The sequence below is a fragment of the Bacillus rossius genome, chromosome 13 (genome assembly GCF_032445375.1).
Source record: "Bacillus rossius redtenbacheri isolate Brsri chromosome 13, Brsri_v3, whole genome shotgun sequence".
Classification (NCBI taxonomy): domain Eukaryota; kingdom Metazoa; phylum Arthropoda; class Insecta; order Phasmatodea; family Bacillidae; genus Bacillus; species Bacillus rossius.
Window position 1 is genome coordinate 27624474 of NC_086340.1, and position 22276 is coordinate 27646749.

Below are 22276 nucleotides of genomic sequence, written 5' to 3' on the forward strand. Positions count from 1 at the left end.
TTGAAAAACACCTCCACTTAGTAATTGTTCACGTACAAAAAACACTGAAAGGTATAGTTGGACGTAGTTAAGCAAAAAGGAACCAACCCACATGAAACCTATTCTGAGTATTTTGAAGTTAAAGTTAATTATAAATTGTAATTCTCCTATTGATAGCATAATGTGGGTATAATTTTATAATGGTCTAGTACAAATGCTGATATAATAATAGCGATGAGGGTACGATCAACCTTGCACTATTTTAATTTATTTTCAAACAAAATACAACAAAATCGTGGGTTGGTTCCTTCTTTGCGTAGCTACGTCCAGTCGTCGTCCGCCGCGCCGGCGCTGGAGGGGGGGAGGGGGGGGGGGGGAGCGCCGCTACACGTCCAGGTGTCCCAGGAGGGGCTCCTCGCGCGACCGCGTCACGCTCCCGCACGGCAGCAGCCACAGCAGCGGGTGGTCGCGCCCGCACACCTCCGACAGCAGGGCGAGCCGCGACTTGTGCAGTCTGCGCACAGAGCAGCCCTCTCGTGACACACGCACACACACACACACACAGTGCACCTTTCAACATGTCTTCCCCTGTTCTACAGGATGTCCACACAAATCTGTAATAAAATATCCCTGACTTTTCCCTGACCACATTTTAAAAATTTTCCTAAAATATATATATATATTTCTTAAATTTACTTAATTTGTGATTTTCTGAAAGAAATAAAGATAATCCAGCTTTCACCATTTCCAATACTGGCCTTTTTCTCACTCGACTGTCTGTGTCAAAAAGAACGTTGCATACATTATTTTATAGTGTGTGAGACTATGCATGAAAACACTACCTGAAAAAAAAAAAATACTTTCACAATATGGGTGATGGCAGACTGGATTATGACATTTTCCCTTCAAATTACTATAACTGTTGAATTTTCATGTTTTTTCCCCCCTGGATTTCAAGTGAATCCTCTGACTTTCCATAACTAATTCCAAATTCCCTGACTTTCTATAATACGCATGGACTCCCAGTGTTTGGTAAGTTCACAATATTTTGTCCATCTTAAAAAATACAATTAAAAGAAATTTTTTTTTAATTTGACATTGGCTTCAAAATAAAGTTTTACTATGGGCTTAAAAACAAGTGCAAAACACACTTGTTTAGCCATCTGAATAATAATAATAATAATAACAATAAACTTTTTTTTAGGTGCCTTTAAGACTTACACTTGAATGCTGAAGTAATGACAGAGGTTTCCCAGGAGCTTTTTATGTGGAACACAGAAAAATACAGTTTAAAAACAAAATTCAGAAGAGAGCAACTCATCCACCCTCAGCTTTTCGTAAACAGACTCCGATCTGATATCATGAGCAGTTTGTAAATCAAGTGTATTTTTTCTGCAGCTCTGCACAACCCAGGTAAGCCGGGGCCCTTAACCTGTGACGGAAACATTTCCCAGTGAAAAAACCCTGACCCGGCAGGTAATCGAACCTGGCACCTTTGTCTCATGTGCCAAGAGACATTACTAGCTGTACCGGCCACGGTTGCTGTGGCTCAGTTAAAAGGAAAAGAAAGAAAAGATTAAGCATTTGTTTGAAGTAGGTACAAATTTACAAAGCATTTCTCTCTATCTCTCTATATATGTTCCTTTATAAATATCACTATATTTCTCACTCTCTCTCTCTATCTCTCTCTATATAAATATATATAAATCTCTCTATGTATCAATGTTTCTATCTAAAGCTCAATCTAGCTCCCTATATATATCTACATATCTAGATATCCCTCACTCTATCTCTCTATATCTGTGTCAGCATATCTTCCTCTCTTTATACTTATCTATATCTCTCTATATCTCTATGTATATATATTCCTATCTATACCTTTATCTTTGAAAAACAGAAGATGAACACAAAAACACAAACACATAATTAAGTATCTATATTTTAATCTATCATTTTACGTGTTGCACGTGTGACATAGATACATAAAAACACACAGGTATTTGAATGCAACGTGTCAAAATTTCAAAGCAATCGATGACAAACTTTCGGAGTTATGAGATTTTTTAAAAACTATTTAAATTTTTTTTCATACAAAAACACACGTGTATACGAATGCAACGTTATGTCACAACTTCAAAGCAATCGGTAAAGAACTTTCTGAGATGAGCTATTTTGTACAAACCAACATTAACAGTTTTATTTATATAGCTTCAGATGTCAAGGTCTGACCGTCAGCCTATCGCGGACGTGAGCAGAGTGACTAGCACGCTGCCGCCGCAGAGCTGCTTACCTGTACGGTCCTTGTCTCTGGGCCTGCTCCACCGCAGTCTCGTCGCTGAGGATAGCCTGCAGCTGGTCCACCAAGATGGCAGACACAAACATCCCGAACAGCGCGCTCTCCAGGACCAGGATCACGCAATGCAAGCTGCAAAAACCATCGCCTATGTATTTCACTGGCCAACTGGCAGCGGCTACAAAGCAAATACACTCTGATGTCAATTCAATATAAGTTAACTGGTCATAAAGTAATTGTGAGAATCTTTCAGGTGGTATTTTCCCCCTGTGCTTACAGTTGTTTTTAAAAGAACTGAACATGGTTTTTTTTTAAGCTCACAGCTTCTTCCAGTCAGTGCACATTCAACTAAAATATGTACATAACAGAGACAACAAATGTCTCACAAATAAGGGTTCATATAACTAAATCTGTTAATCATACAACTTTGATTGGATGGGATGTACTGCATGTACCATTAATCACCCTATGATAATTTAAGTCTGTACCTAATAGCGTGAATTAGAGGCCAGATATCTTTTTGAGTTGCGACTGACCATCATTCCATTAATTTATGGATTTTTTAGGAGTTTATTAAATTCTGGATGTAATTTTTCTCTTCATTACTCACACCTTGAACTGGGTGTCCAACAAAACCTACAAACAGAATACCCTGACTTTTTAATAACTTCTCCAGGTCTTTTATAATTTTTAACTGTCCAAAAAAACCTGCAAAATTTCCGTAGAAAACCAAAACAATAATTTTAGGGCACTGCTTCCTAACACATCCTTGGTCACAATGTTCTTTCGGTTTCCTCCAAGTCCAAGAAAACTGTTTACACAGTAACAAAAAGCCTGGAAACTATGCAAAAACTGATGCTTCTTATCTTATAACACAGCAAGGCATCATCACATGAAATCACATTGCCAGAAAAAATACATCTCTGATATAAAATACAGGTTGAGTCTTTAAAGAGAGACCCCATCATTGCCCTGTGATTTCTTCTCGTGGGAAGCTCTAAAGGTAAAGGTGTAAAGCAACAACACTCACCCACTTGGAGAAATAAATAACTCAACCACTCATTCTTTATACACATGTCCCACGGGGTGAATTTTAGTATTTGGCATACCAGGAATGCAACAAAGACTGAAAAGACTGAACTAAAGTACAACATGCACAACACAATTAAACGGTTAGCGATGTAATGAAAGATGAGCCTTTATCTAAACACTTCATTTAAATTCCCAGACCTAACATTGTGCCGGAAATTAGGCATTTCGGCATGTTTTTTAAATTTGTTATTATAATTTTAAATTATTTTTGGAAATTTTATTTTTATTATAATCTGGTTACTAAAGGGGTGTTTTACACTTTGTTAGACTGGTGTACTCTACGTAGTTAAACTTTGTGCCAGTGGACCGAGGCACCTTTTCTCAAGGATCAATCTGAGCTTTTGCAAGTCTAATGTGGACGTTAGCAGCCCGTATGACATTTCTCTCGCTTGCAGGCACGTCCTGGGTTTGTAATATTAATTCCCTGCATGACTAAAATCACATAGAGAAGCTTCTGGCCTGCAAGCTCTATTTCTTAGAGGCCTGCTGAGACTAGCTAGTCTCGGCACGAACGAGTCTCCAGTGGACCTCCGTTCCCAGCCTGGTGGCGTTTTCTGTCCGCCCTCCCCTCTATCTCCCCCCCCCTCCCCCTTTTCATTCTAAGAATTTTGCCCTGGATCATTGACCGTACGTGAACTCGCCAAGACGATGGCCTACTCCAAGGACATTCTCCCTTGCCCTAAAGAGCCCTCCACGACATCTAGTGGCAGAAACTGTAACGTCTTCTCTTGGCGCCAGCTCATGGAGCTGACGCCCGCAACACCTGTGGGCGATCTTGCTAACTCCCCCTCTATGTCCCCTTTAGGCCACCAGAGTGCACCACCAGCTACGCCATAAGGCCCTATGCTTCCTCCTCGCGGTCTGTAATAGTCAATTGTATGTTGCTTTCTGTACCTGCTGGTAGAGACCGCAGCAGTCGCCCTTTGGCGCAAACAACTGAAGTCGTGGCTACGACCACGCGGGCATCTCCGGATATGTTCGGTCCAGAGCGCGTTTTAATTAGGAGCTTTGTCCGCCATCGCCGCACTTGGTACTCTGACTTCGGCTACTTACCGCGTCATCTCGGCGTCCTCTGTGTAAAGAGGCTTTTCTTCGGCAACGACGTACTCGTTCGAATCAAGAATGTAGTCATCTGTCTTAAGGGATGTGATCCCAGCTAAAAATTCAGTAGCCAGTCAGTAGGAACATTTAGAACAAGTCATGTCTTAGTTAAAACTTATTAATTTTTTTTATTTCACTTATCGGTCGCGTCATCCGCGCTATTCTCGGTCCGCGCCATTTGGATGTTGGCGCGAGACATCTCCTGAGCCCTGGAGCTACACCCTGTTTGGTGAGTTACTTCGATATTTTTCCTCCCCGAATTCCCGTTTGTTGGCCTTTGCGGCGACTGTGTTTGACTGTCTGGAAGCAGGTCTCATTCGTTTGGAATTTGGCTTGTGTTTCAGACAGGGTCCAACAGTTGGGTGCCGAAATTACACCCATTATGTTGTGCAGGACCTCCAGCTGCTTTTCCTCCTAAGAAGAGCTTTCCTCCCGGCCAGACGTCTAATTTCAAGTCCCGGGTGATATTTAAAATATAACTTCTCCCTGCCGCCAACGAAACAAATTATATACCAGCAAGCAGTGACATAAAGAACTTAACCAATAAGAATATATGAAGTTATAATAATAATAATAACTATAATATATCAGGAGAGATACTTCAAATTTATGTTTGTGTGATTTTTTTTGTTGTCAAAAGTATTGTATAACTTATTTTTATAATATCGGGCCGGCCCCCTTTAATAACTTTAATATATTGTGTATACCATGTTATTGTTAAACCAAAACAAAAGATTCATTTAATTCTTTTTACATAAAACATGGAACCTATAGACCAAGCAACTTATGTAGTGTTTAGTTATTTATCATATACTTTATTCTATTTAAACGATCCACTAGCTCCCAAGTTGCTTGTGTGCAGGGAGTATAAAATTGTCTTGTTCACCACCTCGTGCCCCCTCTGGTAATACTTGTATTTTTATTTATTATTTTGCTCAGCTGTTTCCTAGGCCTTTTTTATATTAAATTGAAATAATTTAATTTTGAGGCACGAGGGGCGTTTCAACATAATGAGACAGCCAGAAGCAAAATAGGTATAAGTGAATACAGGATAGTTTGAAAGCTTTCAGGCTTGATTCCTTAAAATTAATATACCTAGGTATTTTATGAAAACTTGCTACATGGCAGCAGAGAACTTACAGTACACATGTATTCCTTTGGAACCAGACAGTTTCCCTTTGCCGCTACAAACAGTTTCATATTAACATTCAACTAAACATAAATATACATTCCGTCACTTTCACCCTTTTGAGTCTAACCACCTCATTTTTCTAACTCATGCACGATTATTCCAGAGACTAAAAAGTTCCAGGAAAAATCCTGGTTTTCCCCCCCTCTATGCTGGAAACAAACACTCGACGAGCTGCTCCGAGAACGCGTGTGAGGAACGCACATGCGACTCTGCTTGACGTTGACGTCCGTGCTGCAGCCGGGACACTCGACCAGCCACGAGGTCACGACCAGCACGATGGCGTAAGTGCACAGCGCGCCCACGTACACCAGGAATTGGATGAAGAACTTTTGGTTCTGTTCGCCAACGCAGTTATTGATCCTGAAACAGATATACAACTGGGGTAAGATGGAGTAAATAAGTGGTGGGGTAAATTATAGATAACATTTTTAAAAACTTCTTTCTTACACTTTTATATCAGCTAAATTACTTAAAAAAAAAAAAGTTGCTAGTACCTAAATTTGACAACATAAAAATGTTTCTGTTCAAATACAAGGTATACTTCAAAATATATATATAATAAACTGATTTTATTTCATAATCCCATTAGTATAATTAAATAATTTTTTAATATAAAATATGTATTTTACTGCCTTAAATTTTTTTTTATTTAGTGAAAATATGTTTTGTACAAAGTTTTTGATTGTTTTTTGAACACCCCCTCCCCTGCCATATTGTTTCAAATTTCCTTCAGAAAAATTTATTTCATTTTATTTATTCTTTTAAAATTATAAAAATTCTGAGGATTATAACAGGCCAGTTAAAATTAAATAATTTTTTCTGACAGAAAAACTATATCACATAGTAACCAATATAATTGAATTTAAACCTAAAGAGTTCCAGTTTTATATTAAATTTAATTTCCTTATCCATACTGTATAAAAATAATAAAAACATAAATTTTCCAGTTAATTATGCAAAAAGTATGCAATATATACACATGTATAAAATATAAACATAAAATAATGACCTGGAACAGGACATACACCCCTAAGGAAAAAAAAAAGTCTACAGAAGCACCCAAAATAAACTACAAACAAAACGTTTAGCATCAGTTCCATTACGTAAACTTGTAATGCCTACAGGCATAAGGACGGGGTGGAACGCCATAGCATGGCAAGGATTGCGAACGGGTATTTGTAACACAACAATATTTTTTTTAAACAATAATAAAGGTTTAATAAAAATAACAAAAATAAATAACAAGGTGATCATTACGTAACAAGAGTTTAACACACACAGCAAAAGTGAACGAGCCATTATCAAGGCTACATATGTGCCGCGCAGCGCGCATGCGCCGAACGGAGGAGGAGAGGGGAGAAGCAAGCCAGCACACACTAGGAGGGGGAAGGAAGCAGGGGACGACGAGCCGCCGCCCGCGCAGACGCGCGGTGTTTGAAAGAAGCGGCGATCCTAACGCTTCAAACTAATGAAATGATGGTTACCACGGGCAATGATGGTCCATTCGTCGAATGCACCGCTTGCATATGCGACAATGATGCGCACGAGGGGGCCTATACGTCTCGCACCGCGTGCAAACAGTCCAATCTTCTCTCTGGAGAATGCTCTGAGTACCTGAAAAAGTATAAAATATTTTAAGCAAAATAATACTAAAAGACACAATCATTTCAATAAAACCAATTTATTGAAATTATATAAACAATGCAAAAGTTTGAGTATTTCATTGCTCTCATTTGTAAGGGTAAATTTACGTAATTTTGTTTTTTCCATGTAAAATTTAAGCATACACAAAAAATTTAAACTAGTTGAAAGTAAGCTTATTCAAGATGATAAATTTTTTTTTATGTTAAATAACCTATTTCATGAGAACAATGAAGACTTACTACTGAATATAATATAGTTTATACTCACTACGATTACACGTTAATGTATTCTGCTTTCTTCACAGAAAAATAATATTCTCTTTAAGCCTAAGATCATGGGTTTCTCCCGAGCATGAAAAGAAAAAAACACAACACACATAGTTACTTACGTCCTCAATAGATAGCACAAGCTGTGTGGTTTAGCGATGGAGTGGTTTGGTTTTGAAAAAGCAGGAGGAAAGAAAAAATTTTTTTTTCTGGAATTTCATGTCGCCTAGCAGGTTGTCATGTTTACGACGGGTTCGGAAAGAGGAGAAGGGTATAGACTGCCGACCGCGGAGAGAAATTATCTTTTCACTTGCTCCCTTCCACACAAACACCCAGGCTAGACATTCTACTTCGACTCACAACAGAGCACGCAAGAGAATAAATATTACTATTTTTGGTACATTTCAGTTCTACCCCATAAGTAATCGAGAGCATACCACCAGAATTATAACTTTTTTTTTTTTTTTGTGTGAGTGTGTTACCCCAAACACACACAAAAAAATATAAATAACAATACACATATACAACATACATACTGAACATTTTACCGTGGTGGGTTGGTGGCGGAAACACTCAGTTTTATGCAAGATGAAGTTTTTAGTTATTTATTATAACCTATTTGACTAGTATCGCGTGCTAATCCTAAATAAGCTCATGTACGAGATGACACTAGTACTCTCGTACACAGCTAATCAAGACATCAAAGAAGTTGGCAGTCTTTCTACCCGTATTGAAAAAAAAAAAAAGTGATTTCTTACTACCTAATGTAGTATAAAGGCTTTGTGCTTACACAGGTTTTCTTGCTTTACAAACTGTGTCACCACTATCTAGTCGAACATCTAATTACGTGACTTTTGGTTGTAAAGCAGTGTTATTTTAATTCTGATTAGGATTGATAGTTTTTTGCCTACAATACATTGCAAATTATTGAACTTATTTTAGTTGTTTAAATGTATTATGCATGTAAGTATGTATACATGAGGATAGAGATCCAACATTTTTTGGTTTGCTTCTTTAGCAGATCTGAAGCTTGTGGCTTTCGATGACAATGTCATTTTATTTTTTATAATGTATGATGTTCGAAATATATGTTCTTAGTTACTCAATGTCCCTGACATTCGTTAGAGTAGTCTTTGTAATAAAAACAGCTATTAAAATATCCAAAATAAAGCTACCGTGTAGTTATTTATTACCTACTACAACATAAATACTGGCGCAAGTATAGATTATGGCCGTCGCTTCTGGCGAAAAGAGAGCGCCTTCATGCTATTTCTGCTGGTGACGACAAGCATCACAGGTAGTTCGTTTTGTATTGCAAGTCAGTCAGGCACAAAATAAACTTGAGTTGTAATTAATAATTATTATTGCTGTAATTAAAATTTAATTCAGGAAGGGCCACAGACCTTTACAAAGCAGCAAAGCTACCCAGTCAGAAGTGTCGAATGAAAATATTTAGGGAGTAGGCTAATAATTATAGGTTACAGAGGAATATTTAAGAGGGAGATAACCAACAATACTCTAGTGCATAGATAAAATAATGTGCCCAAATCAATAAACAGATATTGACACATTCACAAATGAAAATAACACTGCTTTATACCGGGGCCTGGATCATCTTAGTTGGAAAAAGACGTGCCTAAATTATGACAACCGAGGTTATATACGTAAATTAAAAATGTAAGGACTTAGCTGAACTCGAACCAGAGTTGGGTTAGGTTTTATATAAATCTGAATGTAGTGGTTTTTATTATTTTTTTCACTATAATTTGCTTGATAATTTAAAATTTACATGTGTATTAATTTTGTTTGTCAAATTTTAAACCATATTCTGGGCAATAAGACTGTAACATTCTAAAAGGAAAAGAAGACACGGGTGTGACACTCTGTCGCCAGTAAGTTATTTTCACGCCTCAAATTAGGGGGAAAACCCAGACGTGAGCGCGCGGCTACGCCACAATGAACTAGAACGTTCGCTGGCAGCTGCCTTGCCAGCCAATCAGAGCGAGCCTTGAGGTAGTGTGACGTGTCTTCCCAGACTTTCAGAAAAAAAATGGTTTTTCCAGTATTTCTCCATACATATATGGTCATTTTCCTCATTCTGTGTTGTGATTGTTCAGTCGACACGGGGTTGACTCCCCTTTGTTTTCACCTTTGTCTTTGTAAGGGAAGACAACTTCGTTGTTCTGTTAGTTGTCGCTCGATCGTAGCTGCGTTCGACCACGGTGTCAGGAGATCACAAATATGAAGTGAAATTTATGAAATAGAGAATTTCATGCCTGCTGGTTGGGATCAGGCCGGAACAAAAATTTTTTTTAATATTAATTTTTGGACCTTAGCTAGAAATTTGACCTCAGGCATTGGCATCGGCCCAGGGTGACTGTTCTCACCCTCCCGGGATATTTTCCACAGGTTACTGGTACCTTTGGGACTTCATTTTTTTTTTAATTGAGTGTGAATGTGTGGAAAATCATCTGAACATGTATGTTGTGAACTATGTTTAGTTTTTTCTTGTGAAATAATAATAAAACAAAAGACTACCTTAAAAAAAAGACTTGTTTATTTTAAATACAATTAAATACAAACTTTCAACCTAAGGGAATACGTAATTCATTTTCAATGTCGGTAACCAGTTAAACTCAAAAACAAAAACTTCAAAATCATTTAATCTAAACATAAACTTTTCAAGCGATTAAAGTGTTTTGATACTATTCAGAGTTGCTTAGCTGGGCCAACCTGTAATGTAACAAGGTGTATATTGAAGATAAGTACCTAGCTTTTCTAATAAGAATTTCAAGAGAAAGTGATTTCTCAGTTTCAGAGAGTAGAATACAAACAATGCACTAATAATAACAACATGTAATTGTAGTGAGTATGAACTGTATTACATTAAAAAGGGTGAAATATTTACAAAAGGTGCTTCAAGGAATATTCTGTCTTTGGCAACTCAATATTGTGACGTTATAAACAAAACAAACACTGACTCATGTAGCACCAGACTAGCTAATAGTGTATCAATATTTACTAGGTTAATTTTAATGGAATATTCAACTGTCAAATTTGAAACATCTGACAAACAAGTCTCTCACCTTATCTTGAAAAAAGTGAACATTGTTGTCATGGAACAAAGTTTTACCAGTGGAAGTCCTATGAGCAGGGACGAAGGAGGCCATTGCCCCCACCCTTAACACCTCTAGATTTATACAAAAAAAAATCTATTTCAGGCCACACCTTACTTTTGAAATTATTTCATATTTTTTAATAAAAAAGAATTTCTATTTTACATTTTTTAGTGTTCCTGTACTGTGTGTAATATTTTAAAATTTTTGGACTCTAAAAATTAGACAAAATGACAGTTTTGATAACAACTTTTCAGGATGTCAGAAATGGGTTAAAATCAATTTTTTTGGGGCTATTATTTTTTCTAAATTGCAAACTCCCCAATAAGGTAGGAGATATTCACATACTATCCAAAACCCTTTGGTACCATCCAGTTGCTGACCCCCCCTCCCCACCCAAAAAAAAAAAATAATTTGAGAAGCCGTGTCCGCCACCAAGTTTTACAAGCGATAAAGAAATTTAAACTCAGTGAATGTCATAACAGTAAATACCCAACACACCTGAATGGATGTCGGAGAAATCCACACGGCTCTGAGGAAGAGGAACGATGCCCGGATCCGAGCACACAGCTTTCACGTGTGCCATTATCAGGAGGAAAATGATAGAGTTGAAGAGCACCACGTGAAGTGGTCCCCACAAACTGAAACATAATGTAGTTCTGTTTCAGTACAATTTATACAATATGTCCAAATCAAACATCACTAATTTAAAATATCCATAAAACATTTGTAAGACCAACATATGTGGTGTGGTAGGTTAACTTAGCTGTGGAATTTTGAAATGACGTGTGAGCAGGAGGGTGACCGAACTGATTTTTCTTTCTGTTGCAGGTGTTGGAAACGGCTACTAATGTTGAAAAAGTGCAAAATGTGTGGTGGTGAACAGAATTTCTCTCCATAATCGCTGTTCAAAGGACGTTTCTGTGTTGTGTGTATCCGAGAGATACGAAGATGATTAAGGTGTGGAAAGCTGTGTTTTTACAGACGGTATCAGTGTCCAAGAGACGCGGTGGTGGGCGATAACATCAGAGGAACATTTTCAGCACATTGCAGATGCATTTGTGAGAAGTCCTAAGAAATCCATTCGATGGGCGACTTGAGAGCTTGCTCTCCCTAAATCAAAAGGCCACAATGTGCTTCAGAAGCATCTCAAGCTGTATCCATACAAAGTGGACTGCAATTGTTACAAGAGGTAAAAACCCAACAACAAATCACAGCAAAAAAAATTCATGACACTGTGTGTTCACCGTTGGAGAAACATAGTAACGGTCGATTCGAACGTTTGTGTATGTGCGTACATGCGTGTGTGTGCGCATGTAAAGTAATGTAAACTGCAACTACACAAATATATCAAAAAATATATCAAATATATCTAAAAATATTTGCTCATAAACTGTAATGAAAACTACTAAGGCTGGTATTACACTATAAAAGTTATTTCAAAAAGAAATTTCATAAAAGATGTTGGACAAGATATGTGACAGTGTAATACCTCAACTTTTATAAAAGAAGACTAATAATAGTTCTTATATCAGGGTTAGCCTCTTTATCTTATATCTTCTAAACGTTTTTGGGCAGTTGTTTCATGATGTGGACAACTAGTTTGTTGGAGTCACGAACTTGTTAATTTCTGATTATGAAAGATATAGCTTGCTATGTGACATTCGTAATAGCGATTACCAAAATTAAAACAAATGTCTGGAAACATGAGAGACCATTGCCAGTGTTCTACAAGAAAACGGACGCCTTTACACGGTCCATGACGTGAAAAATAAATTGAATGGATTCAGGAGCCAATAGCTACAGCACAGCTACATCTTCACCCATTGCTGTAATCACACTACCGAGTGTGCTAACATCATAGTAGTGATTGATCAATTTTTTTTTTGACGTGACAACGTTTAATAAATCAATGAACGCCGGCAGCACGCACAAAAAAGTGTCCCGTTATGCACATTGTCCCGTTACGCTGTGTTTCGTTACACTGTGTCCCATTACGCTCATTGTACGCTTGCGCCGCATCTATCTCTGTTCCACTCGATTGGAACAACCATCGATTTGACTTTTTCGAGGCACATTAAACTTGAAACACTCCCATTCGTTTCCTACTTTTCGTATCATCCTCCTATCCTTAACAGAATAACACAGATTGGGAGAAGTTAAATAGCAAACATGTATAACAGTTATAGTTAAAATAATCTCTTCGTTAAAGTAATAAACATATTTGAATTAATGAGTGCAAATAAAAGTAAATTTTTCAATTAAATTGTAGATTTCATTTCACTCCTTCTTTGTATCCATACAAAATAGTGATAATTCAACAGAAATGATTCAATTTTATTCATAAAAGTATGCAATCATTTCATCAATGTTTTGTTATGACGTCACGTTAAACTAACGTCCGAAAATCGACTTTACAGACAACCAATTTTTTTTTTTCATTAGGTATCATTAGAGAGACATAGTAGTTGTACAAGGGATTTCAAATGACATGTTATTTCTTCCTTGACCTCAAGGCCTTGGTTGCTGTGCCTTGCGACCACGCATGCACGCTGGATGGAGCACGCTACCCCCTCACCCCCATCCAGTGATACCTAGTCCAGCGAGTAAAACACCCAACTCGCTAAGCCAGTATTGCACGCCTCGCCCGGACCACGCACTCTCTCTGTAACCTCGAGTACTGTCTCGTGTTATTATTTCAAAATGCAGGAATACAATTCAACCTTCATACAAAAATAGAATGTAGGTGAATATTAGACTAAACAGCAGAGTCCGCACAGTTTCCTAACTTGTGCTGCCAACATGTAATAAATGGGCTAATAAAAATTGTTACTAAAATTTTCAAGCCATTTACCATGGTTTGAAAATACAACTTTCTAAAAAGCTGCCAACTACGTAAGAACATGTGACAAAAAAGATTATATAAAATACATTAAAAGGAGTAAGTTACAAAACAGCAAAGTACACGTATTGTATTACACTCCTCCAAAATGCATTATTAGCCGTTTAAAACAAATGTGCTCACAAGTTCCTTAACATGCGGTGTTGCACTTTCTCGCAACCGAGATTGCGTTGAGGCCTCAACGTAGTTTGCCATAAGCAGCGCCGTCAAGTAATTTACGAGTGTGTAACAGTTTCACAGCTGACGTAAGCTAAACGTTAGGACCGACCACTGCAGTCAAATTAATATGTTTGCAGGGTCCACTAAATGTTATGCTAATTGATGGCCATGACTACAGTTCAAAGGGAGAGGTCATTAATTAAATGTGTTGCACACTATGTCAGATGCCAATGTCTAAGGAAACACATGCTGTGCTAGGCGATTGAAGCATTATCTGAAATGTAACACAGTTTACTCGCTGAGCAGGACATTGTAGCAGTGAAATTCGGCACACACATTGTGTAACTAGTGCTGTCAGTGACGGGAGACGCAGGCAGTTAAAAACCACTCCCTGATAAGTGCGATAACCTTGCACATCTCATGGACCACAGGCCTACCAGTAATGGCGTTGTCTGTGGAAGTGCTGATGACTACCATAAATAGAAATATAAATAAATAAATAATATATATATATATATCCTAATTGCTCTCTGTGTGTGGCCAACTGTACAAGCCCCACAATAATGGGTGCCACTCTAATTGAAATATGTATTATATGGTCAACTGTAAATAATTATTGTTCTTGCGGGGTTTTGGCGCCTATTCTCTCCGCAGTAGATCTCAGGAATGCTGCTGCTGTATCAATTACCCAGACTGCTAATCCAGCTAGCACGTCACTGCATTATATTACTGGCAGGAGAGTAATTATTAAAAATAAATTAGGTAGTGTTGTGTGACTAGTGGAAATTTGCATTACCTATGACCCGGTCTGTTTTATACGTAACTGACATTTACTGTAAATGAAATAGCAATAGCTGGAAAACATATGATTTTAATGGGTTCTTTGATATTGACGTGAAGTTACTGTTAACATGTAATTCAGCGAGAGGAACAACCAAAATAATTTACTGTGTATGTTATCATTTTGTTCAGACCTAGGTGTCAGTAAGTAGATGTAAATGACGTCACAGGAACACATCGACTACCATGCCGGGTCTAGCTATAAGTGGTCGGAGGCTTGAGGCTCTCTTCCTAGGACCTCCAGGTGGTCTGCTGCGACGCTGGAACACTGGACGCTGGAAGCTGTAATTGGCGAACTACAGAAGATCTGATGTAGCCGGGGGTCTGGCTGAAGAATCGACTTCCCTCTCATCCTAAAAAGTCTGTTTTAATTGTGATCGGTCTCACCAAACGTCGTGGCCGATCGTAGCTGGCGCTGACATCAGTCGTCCAGAACCACTACGGGACGAACGGGACCGACGCGGAAGTTGGCACTAGATGTCGCCGATACTCCCTATCTTAGACTTATTCAGTCCAGAACTATTTTCACAAATTGTAGTGTGGAGAATTCTAGATAGCACACGACCGCAGATGACGCGAATCTTCAATTCCTCGGGCGGCAACCAAAGCTTTGGTTCGCCCCAGCCCGAGAAACGTCTTCCCGCTGCAAGATGACGATGGCGTCCCCCCTTTCTTCTTCCTCCTAACTATTTATTTTCCGTCCCTAGCAACCAAGGAGCTATGGAAAAAATCAACAAACCAAATTAACTGCATAGTGAAATAAAACTTGGATATTAGCGTGTAAGAGTGCTGAAGTAAGGCAAATGAATAAAGTTTCCAAAGAATAATGCTTAGAAGACCCTGAAGTTAAAAGTGTGTTGTCTCTGGCAATTAGATGTGTTATATAGGTTAACTTTGGTTGTCCTCTTTACAATAAAATAATAATAATATAACTGTAAACAGTTGTACTGGTTACAATATTATTCATTCAAATGATCAACCAAAGTTAATAAAAGATCTTTGTCAAATAATTCTTATAGTCTAATACCGACCTGAGACATTTCTACAATATCAAACAAAATATTAACACGAATACATGGTGCAAGGTAGTGCAGTTGTTAAGACAAAACTTGCATCCCACAGGATGTGGGTTCGAACACTGAACGCGCCATCCTGATTTCGGTTTTTCACGGATGTCTGAAATCACTCCAAGAAAATACCGGTTAAAGGCAGTAAGTGTGATTAATACAGTCTCTAATGACCTCGCTATAGGAAAGGCATAGTGTCCCAATATTAATAAAAAATTCACACAAATAAAAACTAATTTCTAAACACATGATAACCAAATGAAAATTATGAGTTCATATTTTAAATTATGACTTTAATACTAAAAAAAAAAATTGAAAACCCAAATTTTTTTACAATTTTTTTGTTTTAGAGTAGTTTCTTTACGTTTAATACTCCACTACACAGGGAGAAACAAAAGATAAAACGTAGCATGACAGATGTTCCCTTTGCTAGTGTTCTGGTAAGCAGTGGTGCTGATTTGCAATCAAAAACTGAAAAGAAAGTTGAAAATTAATAAAAATATTTTTTTTTTGTGGCACGATTAAGAAACATTAGCAAGACCCAATTCGTCTGTAATGACATCGCTGTCAACAAAAAATTAAGGCATATAATAATAGATAAATAAGAAGCACACAAAATTACAATATTCTACTTTAATTTCAAATAAAAGCCCTTAAAATCATAATTTTACTGTCCATAAAATGAATCCCTTCCACCAGGCCCAATGAGAAAGCAATCCGCTATTTTCCATTGAAGTGATGGCCAATTTTATTTTCTTCGAGGGCCAAATATTGCCTATTTTTGATAGAGATGAGCCAATCAAATACTCAAATACCATCTAATTCTTAGTATTCGAAGGATTCAATATTCGAGAAAAAAGATTAGATGAAAAATATTATTGAAATTAAAGTAAATAAAGAGAATTCAACACTGATAACCTCTGAAGATTACTAGGTTATTTTTATTTCATACATATCCTGTTACAATTCCCTAAGATATAGTACTTTTAACATGTAACTACATAATTAAAATTACAATTTGTATTGATTCAGGAAACTTAGTTCATGAATAAAACATTTAAAGGGTTAGATGTTTTAACAACATGGTTAATACTTTTAATTTCTTGTACATTATTTTATTTTGGACCCTCGAGACATAGATTCAGATTCAAGGGGTATATCGTCGGAAATACTCTTTGGGACTCAAACTCAAATTCGAGAAAATTGGAATCCGACCCATCATAAAAATTTTGAAATTCATGCGAGAGCCTGTTACATATGAATTAATGTAAAATTTCTTACAACAAAATTTTAATGCTGTATTATTCTGTAGAATTAAAAAAGAAAAGAAAAAAAAGGCATGTCATAAAGGAACAAAATAAATTTGTCCAAAAAATAGCATATAGCATTTAAAAAAAAATCCTTTAAATATTGGAAAATTACCATGAAACAAAACATAGATAATAGAAATAAATATAAATATTATTTTTAAATATTTCTGTGAGACTATCAAGGCTTCTGAAAAAGGTGTGCTGATAACGTATACTGCATGTAGGAAAAAAAGATGGCTAATACATGACAGTGTACCATGTAACATATATATGTTGGAAGATTCTTTAAGAGGTCACGGGCCTGCTCCGTAGTAAGGAACTACCCAAGCATTTGTCCAGAGAAATGTCATAAACACTGAAAAACAGTTCTCTGAAATGTGGGACCACGGTAGTCAAGTAGACTGATCCCTTAGAGTCATATCTGCATTTCTTGCAAGTGGTGACATGAGTCACATGATGCTAGAAACACATTGGTTTCAACGTGGTCCTTCCTTACACCATACACCTCACATTGTTCAAGCCAACCACTTCCAACAATACACCTCTATGTTTTAAACCACACATTCATCCATTCACCCCTAAATGTTATAAACAATCCCTTCCTCCATTCACCCCTCACTGTTTAAAACAATCATTTCCTCCAATCAACCCTCATTGTTTTAAGCCAACCTCTTTTTCTACTCACTCCTCAATGTTTTTAACAATCACTTCCTTCATTCACCTCTCATTGTTTACAAACCAAAACCCTTCCTCCTTTCACCACCCCATTGTTTTAAACAATCCATTCCTCCTTTCACCACCCCATTGTTTTAAACAATCCATTCCTCCTTTCACCACCCCATTGTTTTAAACAATCCATTCCTCCTTTCACCACCCCATTGTTTTAAACAATCCATTCCTCCTTTCACCACCCCATTGTTTTAAACAATCCCTGATCCATTCACCCTTCATGGTTTTAAATCGTTTTGTCATAGAAAGCCTACCATGTTCGTATATCTTGTCTTCGTTGTTTTGTCCAGAATATCTGTCTTTAGTTTCATTGCTGGGTTCATCTGTGTGACACTGTGTTGCCCAAAGTGGTTGTTTGTCTGCATTTACTGTTATTGTTGAAACTTTACTTTCATTTAGTACACCATATTCATCCATGCTATAATTAATTTTATTTTATTATGCTGTGCTGTTTAGGCACTTAACATTTGACACAAGCTGATATTGGCTTGTTTGTCATGCTTTTATGCATTCATTTTTGAGGTTCTTCTATTGAAACCAATTAAAATTATAAATGGTATGTGCTATGAAATTGCTTTGAATTAATTTTCCCCATGGCAAGAAACATTAAAATACATTTCATTACGTTTAATAACTCCCAATGTCTGCAAGACTAATTATTCATTTATTCCTCAGAAATGTGAGTAAAATGACGTACCACTGCACCCCTATGTATTCATTTTATAACTAGTCGACATACCATACAATTATGGTTTGAAGCGCTTTGTTACATAATACATAAGAATAACTGCAATAAAGTAACACATGAATACACCATTACATAAGACTTTTAAGTGAACTATTAACCACAGAACAGTGGTTTATAGCAACAAAAATCTCATACAAAACAAAAATCATTTAATTTATATCAATGCTGGAGAAATTGATATAATTTTTTTACTTATACACTTCCAGGAAATCAAACTATTAGCATTACAATTTAATTTTTTTTACATTATTTCAGTTACTCATCAACAGTATTATAGAGCATTTATCTATTAGCAGTGTTATTTATTTAAAAAAAAAATAATAATTTTGAATTTTAATTTACTATGTATCATTTTGTAATGTGATGGCACAGGGGTCTAAGTAGTATTTCGTAACATTAACAATACGGTAGAAGCGAACCAACAGTCAGCTATGTTTATGACTGTAAAAGGAGGAACAGACAATGATATAACGCATCAAAATACAGACTAAAACTGATGATGAAATAAACATAAGTAAAGCAACATGTATAAAAGTAAAGGGTACTTTGTTAAATTCACTGTTTTCTTCACAACCCCTCATTGCCTTCCACTCGCAGTTGTTGTGGTAGATAGCCCTTTGTCACCCATTGATTCAAAAGTATTTGATGTAAGTAGTTGTGCGTGCTAGATAGTTTTTTTAAATTTTTTAATTTAATTTTTTTACCATATTTTCTTGATGGCAACTGCTGGTGCTTTATTGACACTTCCTCGTCTCCATGGCAACGGCTATTTAATTGTTAATGTATTATTTGTCTCCATGGCAATGACTATTGCATTGTTAATGTATTATTTGTCTCCTGGCTATGGCTATTGATTGTTGATACCTCCTAGCCATTTTTTAAATTCGTTAAATGTGCCAGGAATGATGTTGCACTGCCTCAAACTGAAGGTTTGATTGCTGACTATTTTTCTGCGGAATCCTAATTGCCAGAAATTATTTAATGGTACAAGATTCTGTATTAAATGTTTGCAGAATAACACCACCAAAGCGAGCACGATAACTGGCCAAGAAAAAAAGGAAAACTGTATTTACACCGCAAATACCTTCAATTTCAACTGAAATGCCCTTAATTCATAAAAGATTGCAAATTCCAGTGAAGATGGCTTAAAGTTTAACTATCAACAAACCAAAAACCACTCGCTGGGTATTGCTGGTTAAATAAATGTGTGAACTTGAAGAAACTTAGAAAACTGTCAAATCCAATAATTCTTCCAGTTATCTTAGTTATAATTATTTCTTTGTTTGAATACTTTATTCTTTTTGTTTGTAGTGTGGCGGTAGCAAAACCACAAGGAGGGGTGTGTATAATCAGTAGTGAGTGTGTGTCCTGCCTGAATACTGCCGTAGCAAAGCACTGGCGCATCAACTAGTAAAAAAATAAATGTGCCCAGTACACAATGCAAGTTTTAGTTCATTATGATTCCACAACAAAAATGAAATGGCCTAAACGAAAAATATTGTACTTAAATTATAAAATGTTTATTTTTATTAAAAATTTAAACAATATTATTACCTACCTCAACTTAATAATAATAATACTAAAGGACCTTCTCAAGCTAATAAGACGCTAAATGATAAAGGTTAACACAAAATAAAAAATGAGCACAATGTTTGTAAAGATTTTTTTTCCTCTTTTGCTTATTCTATGTACAAATGAAATCCTATCACTAATACACCAAATATCAATGGATTTTTATCTTTGTACAACTGTGTAGGTGAGGTAGGCCCTAGCTAAGTCTCAGATTGGATAAGCTGGAGTCACAATATACGGAAACAACATGCGAACGGAATGCAAAGGCCCCGAGACAAAGATGAGAAGGGCCAGCCATCACGTCAAAATGCTATTCTGAAGGTGCACGTGTGTCAGATTATAAACAAATAAAAATTTGTACTATGAAAAATTTCTTTCTTTTAAGTGGACTGAATTACTAGATGCAGTGGCCCACTTGTAATTATTATGACATGTAAATGCTTATCCATAAACAATAAAGAATGCAAAAAAAAAAAAAAAATTTTATGATTTTTCGAACTTAACTTTGTTCCTCAATTTATGTTATCACTGAAGTTGGCTTCAAACTTATTTTACTTCCCCTCATTTCCCCAGCACCGCCTGGCTGCACGTGCAACCAGGCATTGAAGCCCAGCTCATGTGCAACCAGGCATGCACCTGAGTCATTTCAATGTTCTTACACAAATGGACAGTCATGATGTTGGGAAACTAGTTTCTCTGAGGTCGGCGTGGTACCGACACAATAACATTGTCTTTACGTACCATTCGGATCACAAGAAACACTGGTAATTTGGCCATACTGACAGTTCCAAGCCTGGATGAACACAGATGACCAGCCCACCAGTACGATTTTCAGACCTGTGCGCGGTGCCATAGTGAATATGGCTTTAAATTAAAAGAAAAAAAAGTTGGAAGTTATTCAACTTAAACATGGTTGTGTATAGCCTATTGCCAATTCCGCAACAATGAATTTCACTGGCGATGGTGCTAACTGAAATTTCAGTCTTAAACTGTTTAATATAATGCCAAACAAATTGTAAACGGATCTTAACTTTCAATTGCAAGTAAAATTATAGTTTAGGAGCTTTTCCTAAAAATATAACAAAATCCCAAAAACTGTGTTGTAAAAAAATTATTCCCTGAAAACAGTGTTTCATAATTCTTACTGGTTTCTGAGAAATTACAGTTTATAGGTTATACTAGGTAGATTGTGCAGTGACTACTCAACACTAAAATTCTTAGGAAGTTTAAAATGTATACTGTCGACTTGTGAGTATCGTTTTTAAAGAGTGAAACTGTATACGTAAACTTCCAATTGTGAAAGTGGCATGATCATTACTAAACTTGAAGTATAAATAATTAGCAAAAAACCTACCTGTTTTGCATAGTTTGTAAAATAATCCATCTCACAACTACGTAATCTGCATACAAAACTGCAAAATACGTTAGCAAAATGCACACAATCCCACACGGATCGCGCACAAACATTGGCATTATTCATTAGACGACCGTACGCTGTGCGTTGCTCCGATTTCTACTTTGTTGACTTCGCTTTGTTTATGTTTGTTTTGTTTTTGTTCTCACAAGTACACCATCGCCAAACCCATTTCTAGTGTTTGAATAAATTTGATACATTCCCTTTAATGAACTCAGTTTGACAAACAATAATATTTGCAGAATGTCACTGATTTTATAATATTTATCGAGCTGTAAGTCAGTGTTAAATGTTGATTGTACCGTGACGACTTTACATTGAGAAAAATCACACACTAGTTGTGACAGTTGGCTAACTTTAATTACGCGTTGTCAAGGTAACCGCTTGTTTATATTTTGGGCTTAAAAAAGTTTTACTACGAATAGTTATGCGATTAGACGGTTGACGGTTATTATCATCTATAAGAGTCCAGAACTAAATCTACGCTAATTATGTCTCAAGAAACAAGCAGTGATGGTGAAGACGTATTAGTTGATGAAGATTCTGGACAAAGAATTGACAATGAATTGCCTGACGATCCCAGGAAAAGTAGTCAGGAAGAATTGGACGAAGATATTGGACAAACCCTTGAGGAGGAGGACTTAGATCCAGATCGTTTTTATTCAAAACCATTTCTTAGTGAAAATTGCACTCTTCCAGAAAATATATTAGAATTTCAGTATCCTTTTATTTTCATACTAATTTGTTTTGAACGATTTTTAAACTTTTTAAATATGTGTTAATTTTTATTTATTTTATTTTTAAATGCCTGATAAAAAAAACTGATCCGGCATAAAAAATAGCAGACTCATA

At 36.5% G+C, this 22276-nt stretch overlaps 2 protein-coding genes across 3 annotated transcripts in view; one reads left to right on the top strand and one right to left on the bottom strand.

Annotated features, from left to right (window-relative positions):
* Window positions 1–361: 361 nt before the first annotated feature.
* On the bottom strand, window positions 362–21738 carry LOC134538409 (palmitoyltransferase ZDHHC3). The gene is made up of 6 exons (XM_063379711.1): window positions 21365–21738; window positions 11185–11324; window positions 7142–7271; window positions 5859–6017; window positions 2270–2404; window positions 362–493 (listed from the first exon to the last, which is right to left on the bottom strand). Exons 1-6 carry the CDS (start codon window positions 21481–21483, stop codon window positions 364–366), a joined length of 813 nt encoding a protein of 270 aa, XP_063235781.1. The 5' UTR covers window positions 21484–21738; the 3' UTR covers window positions 362–363.
* The window catches only part of LOC134538407 (cilia- and flagella-associated protein 44), a 107727-nt gene continuing 107165 nt past the window's right edge, over window positions 21715–22276 (top strand). For both annotated transcript variants that reach the window (XM_063379707.1, XM_063379706.1), the window contains exon 1: window positions 21715–22142. In XM_063379707.1, coding sequence (XP_063235777.1) covers window positions 21916–22142 — 227 coding nt within the window. In that variant the 5' untranslated portion in view covers window positions 21715–21915. The remainder of the gene's footprint in view (window positions 22143–22276) is intronic.

Bases quoted from the DNA above. Each gene is read 5' to 3' on its own strand.
- LOC134538409 (XM_063379711.1), bottom strand. From the start codon at position 21,483: ATGCCAATGTTTGTGCGCGATCCGTGTGGGATTGTGTGCATTTTGCTA. The intron at 11,325-21,364 runs GTAGGTTTTTTG...ATTATGTTTCAG, and splicing joins TTACAAACTATGCAAAACAG to TTTGTGGGGACCACTTCACG. The intron at 6,018-7,141 runs GTAACCATCATT...TATCTGTTTCAG, and splicing joins ATGGACCATCATTGCCCGTG to GATCAATAACTGCGTTGGCG.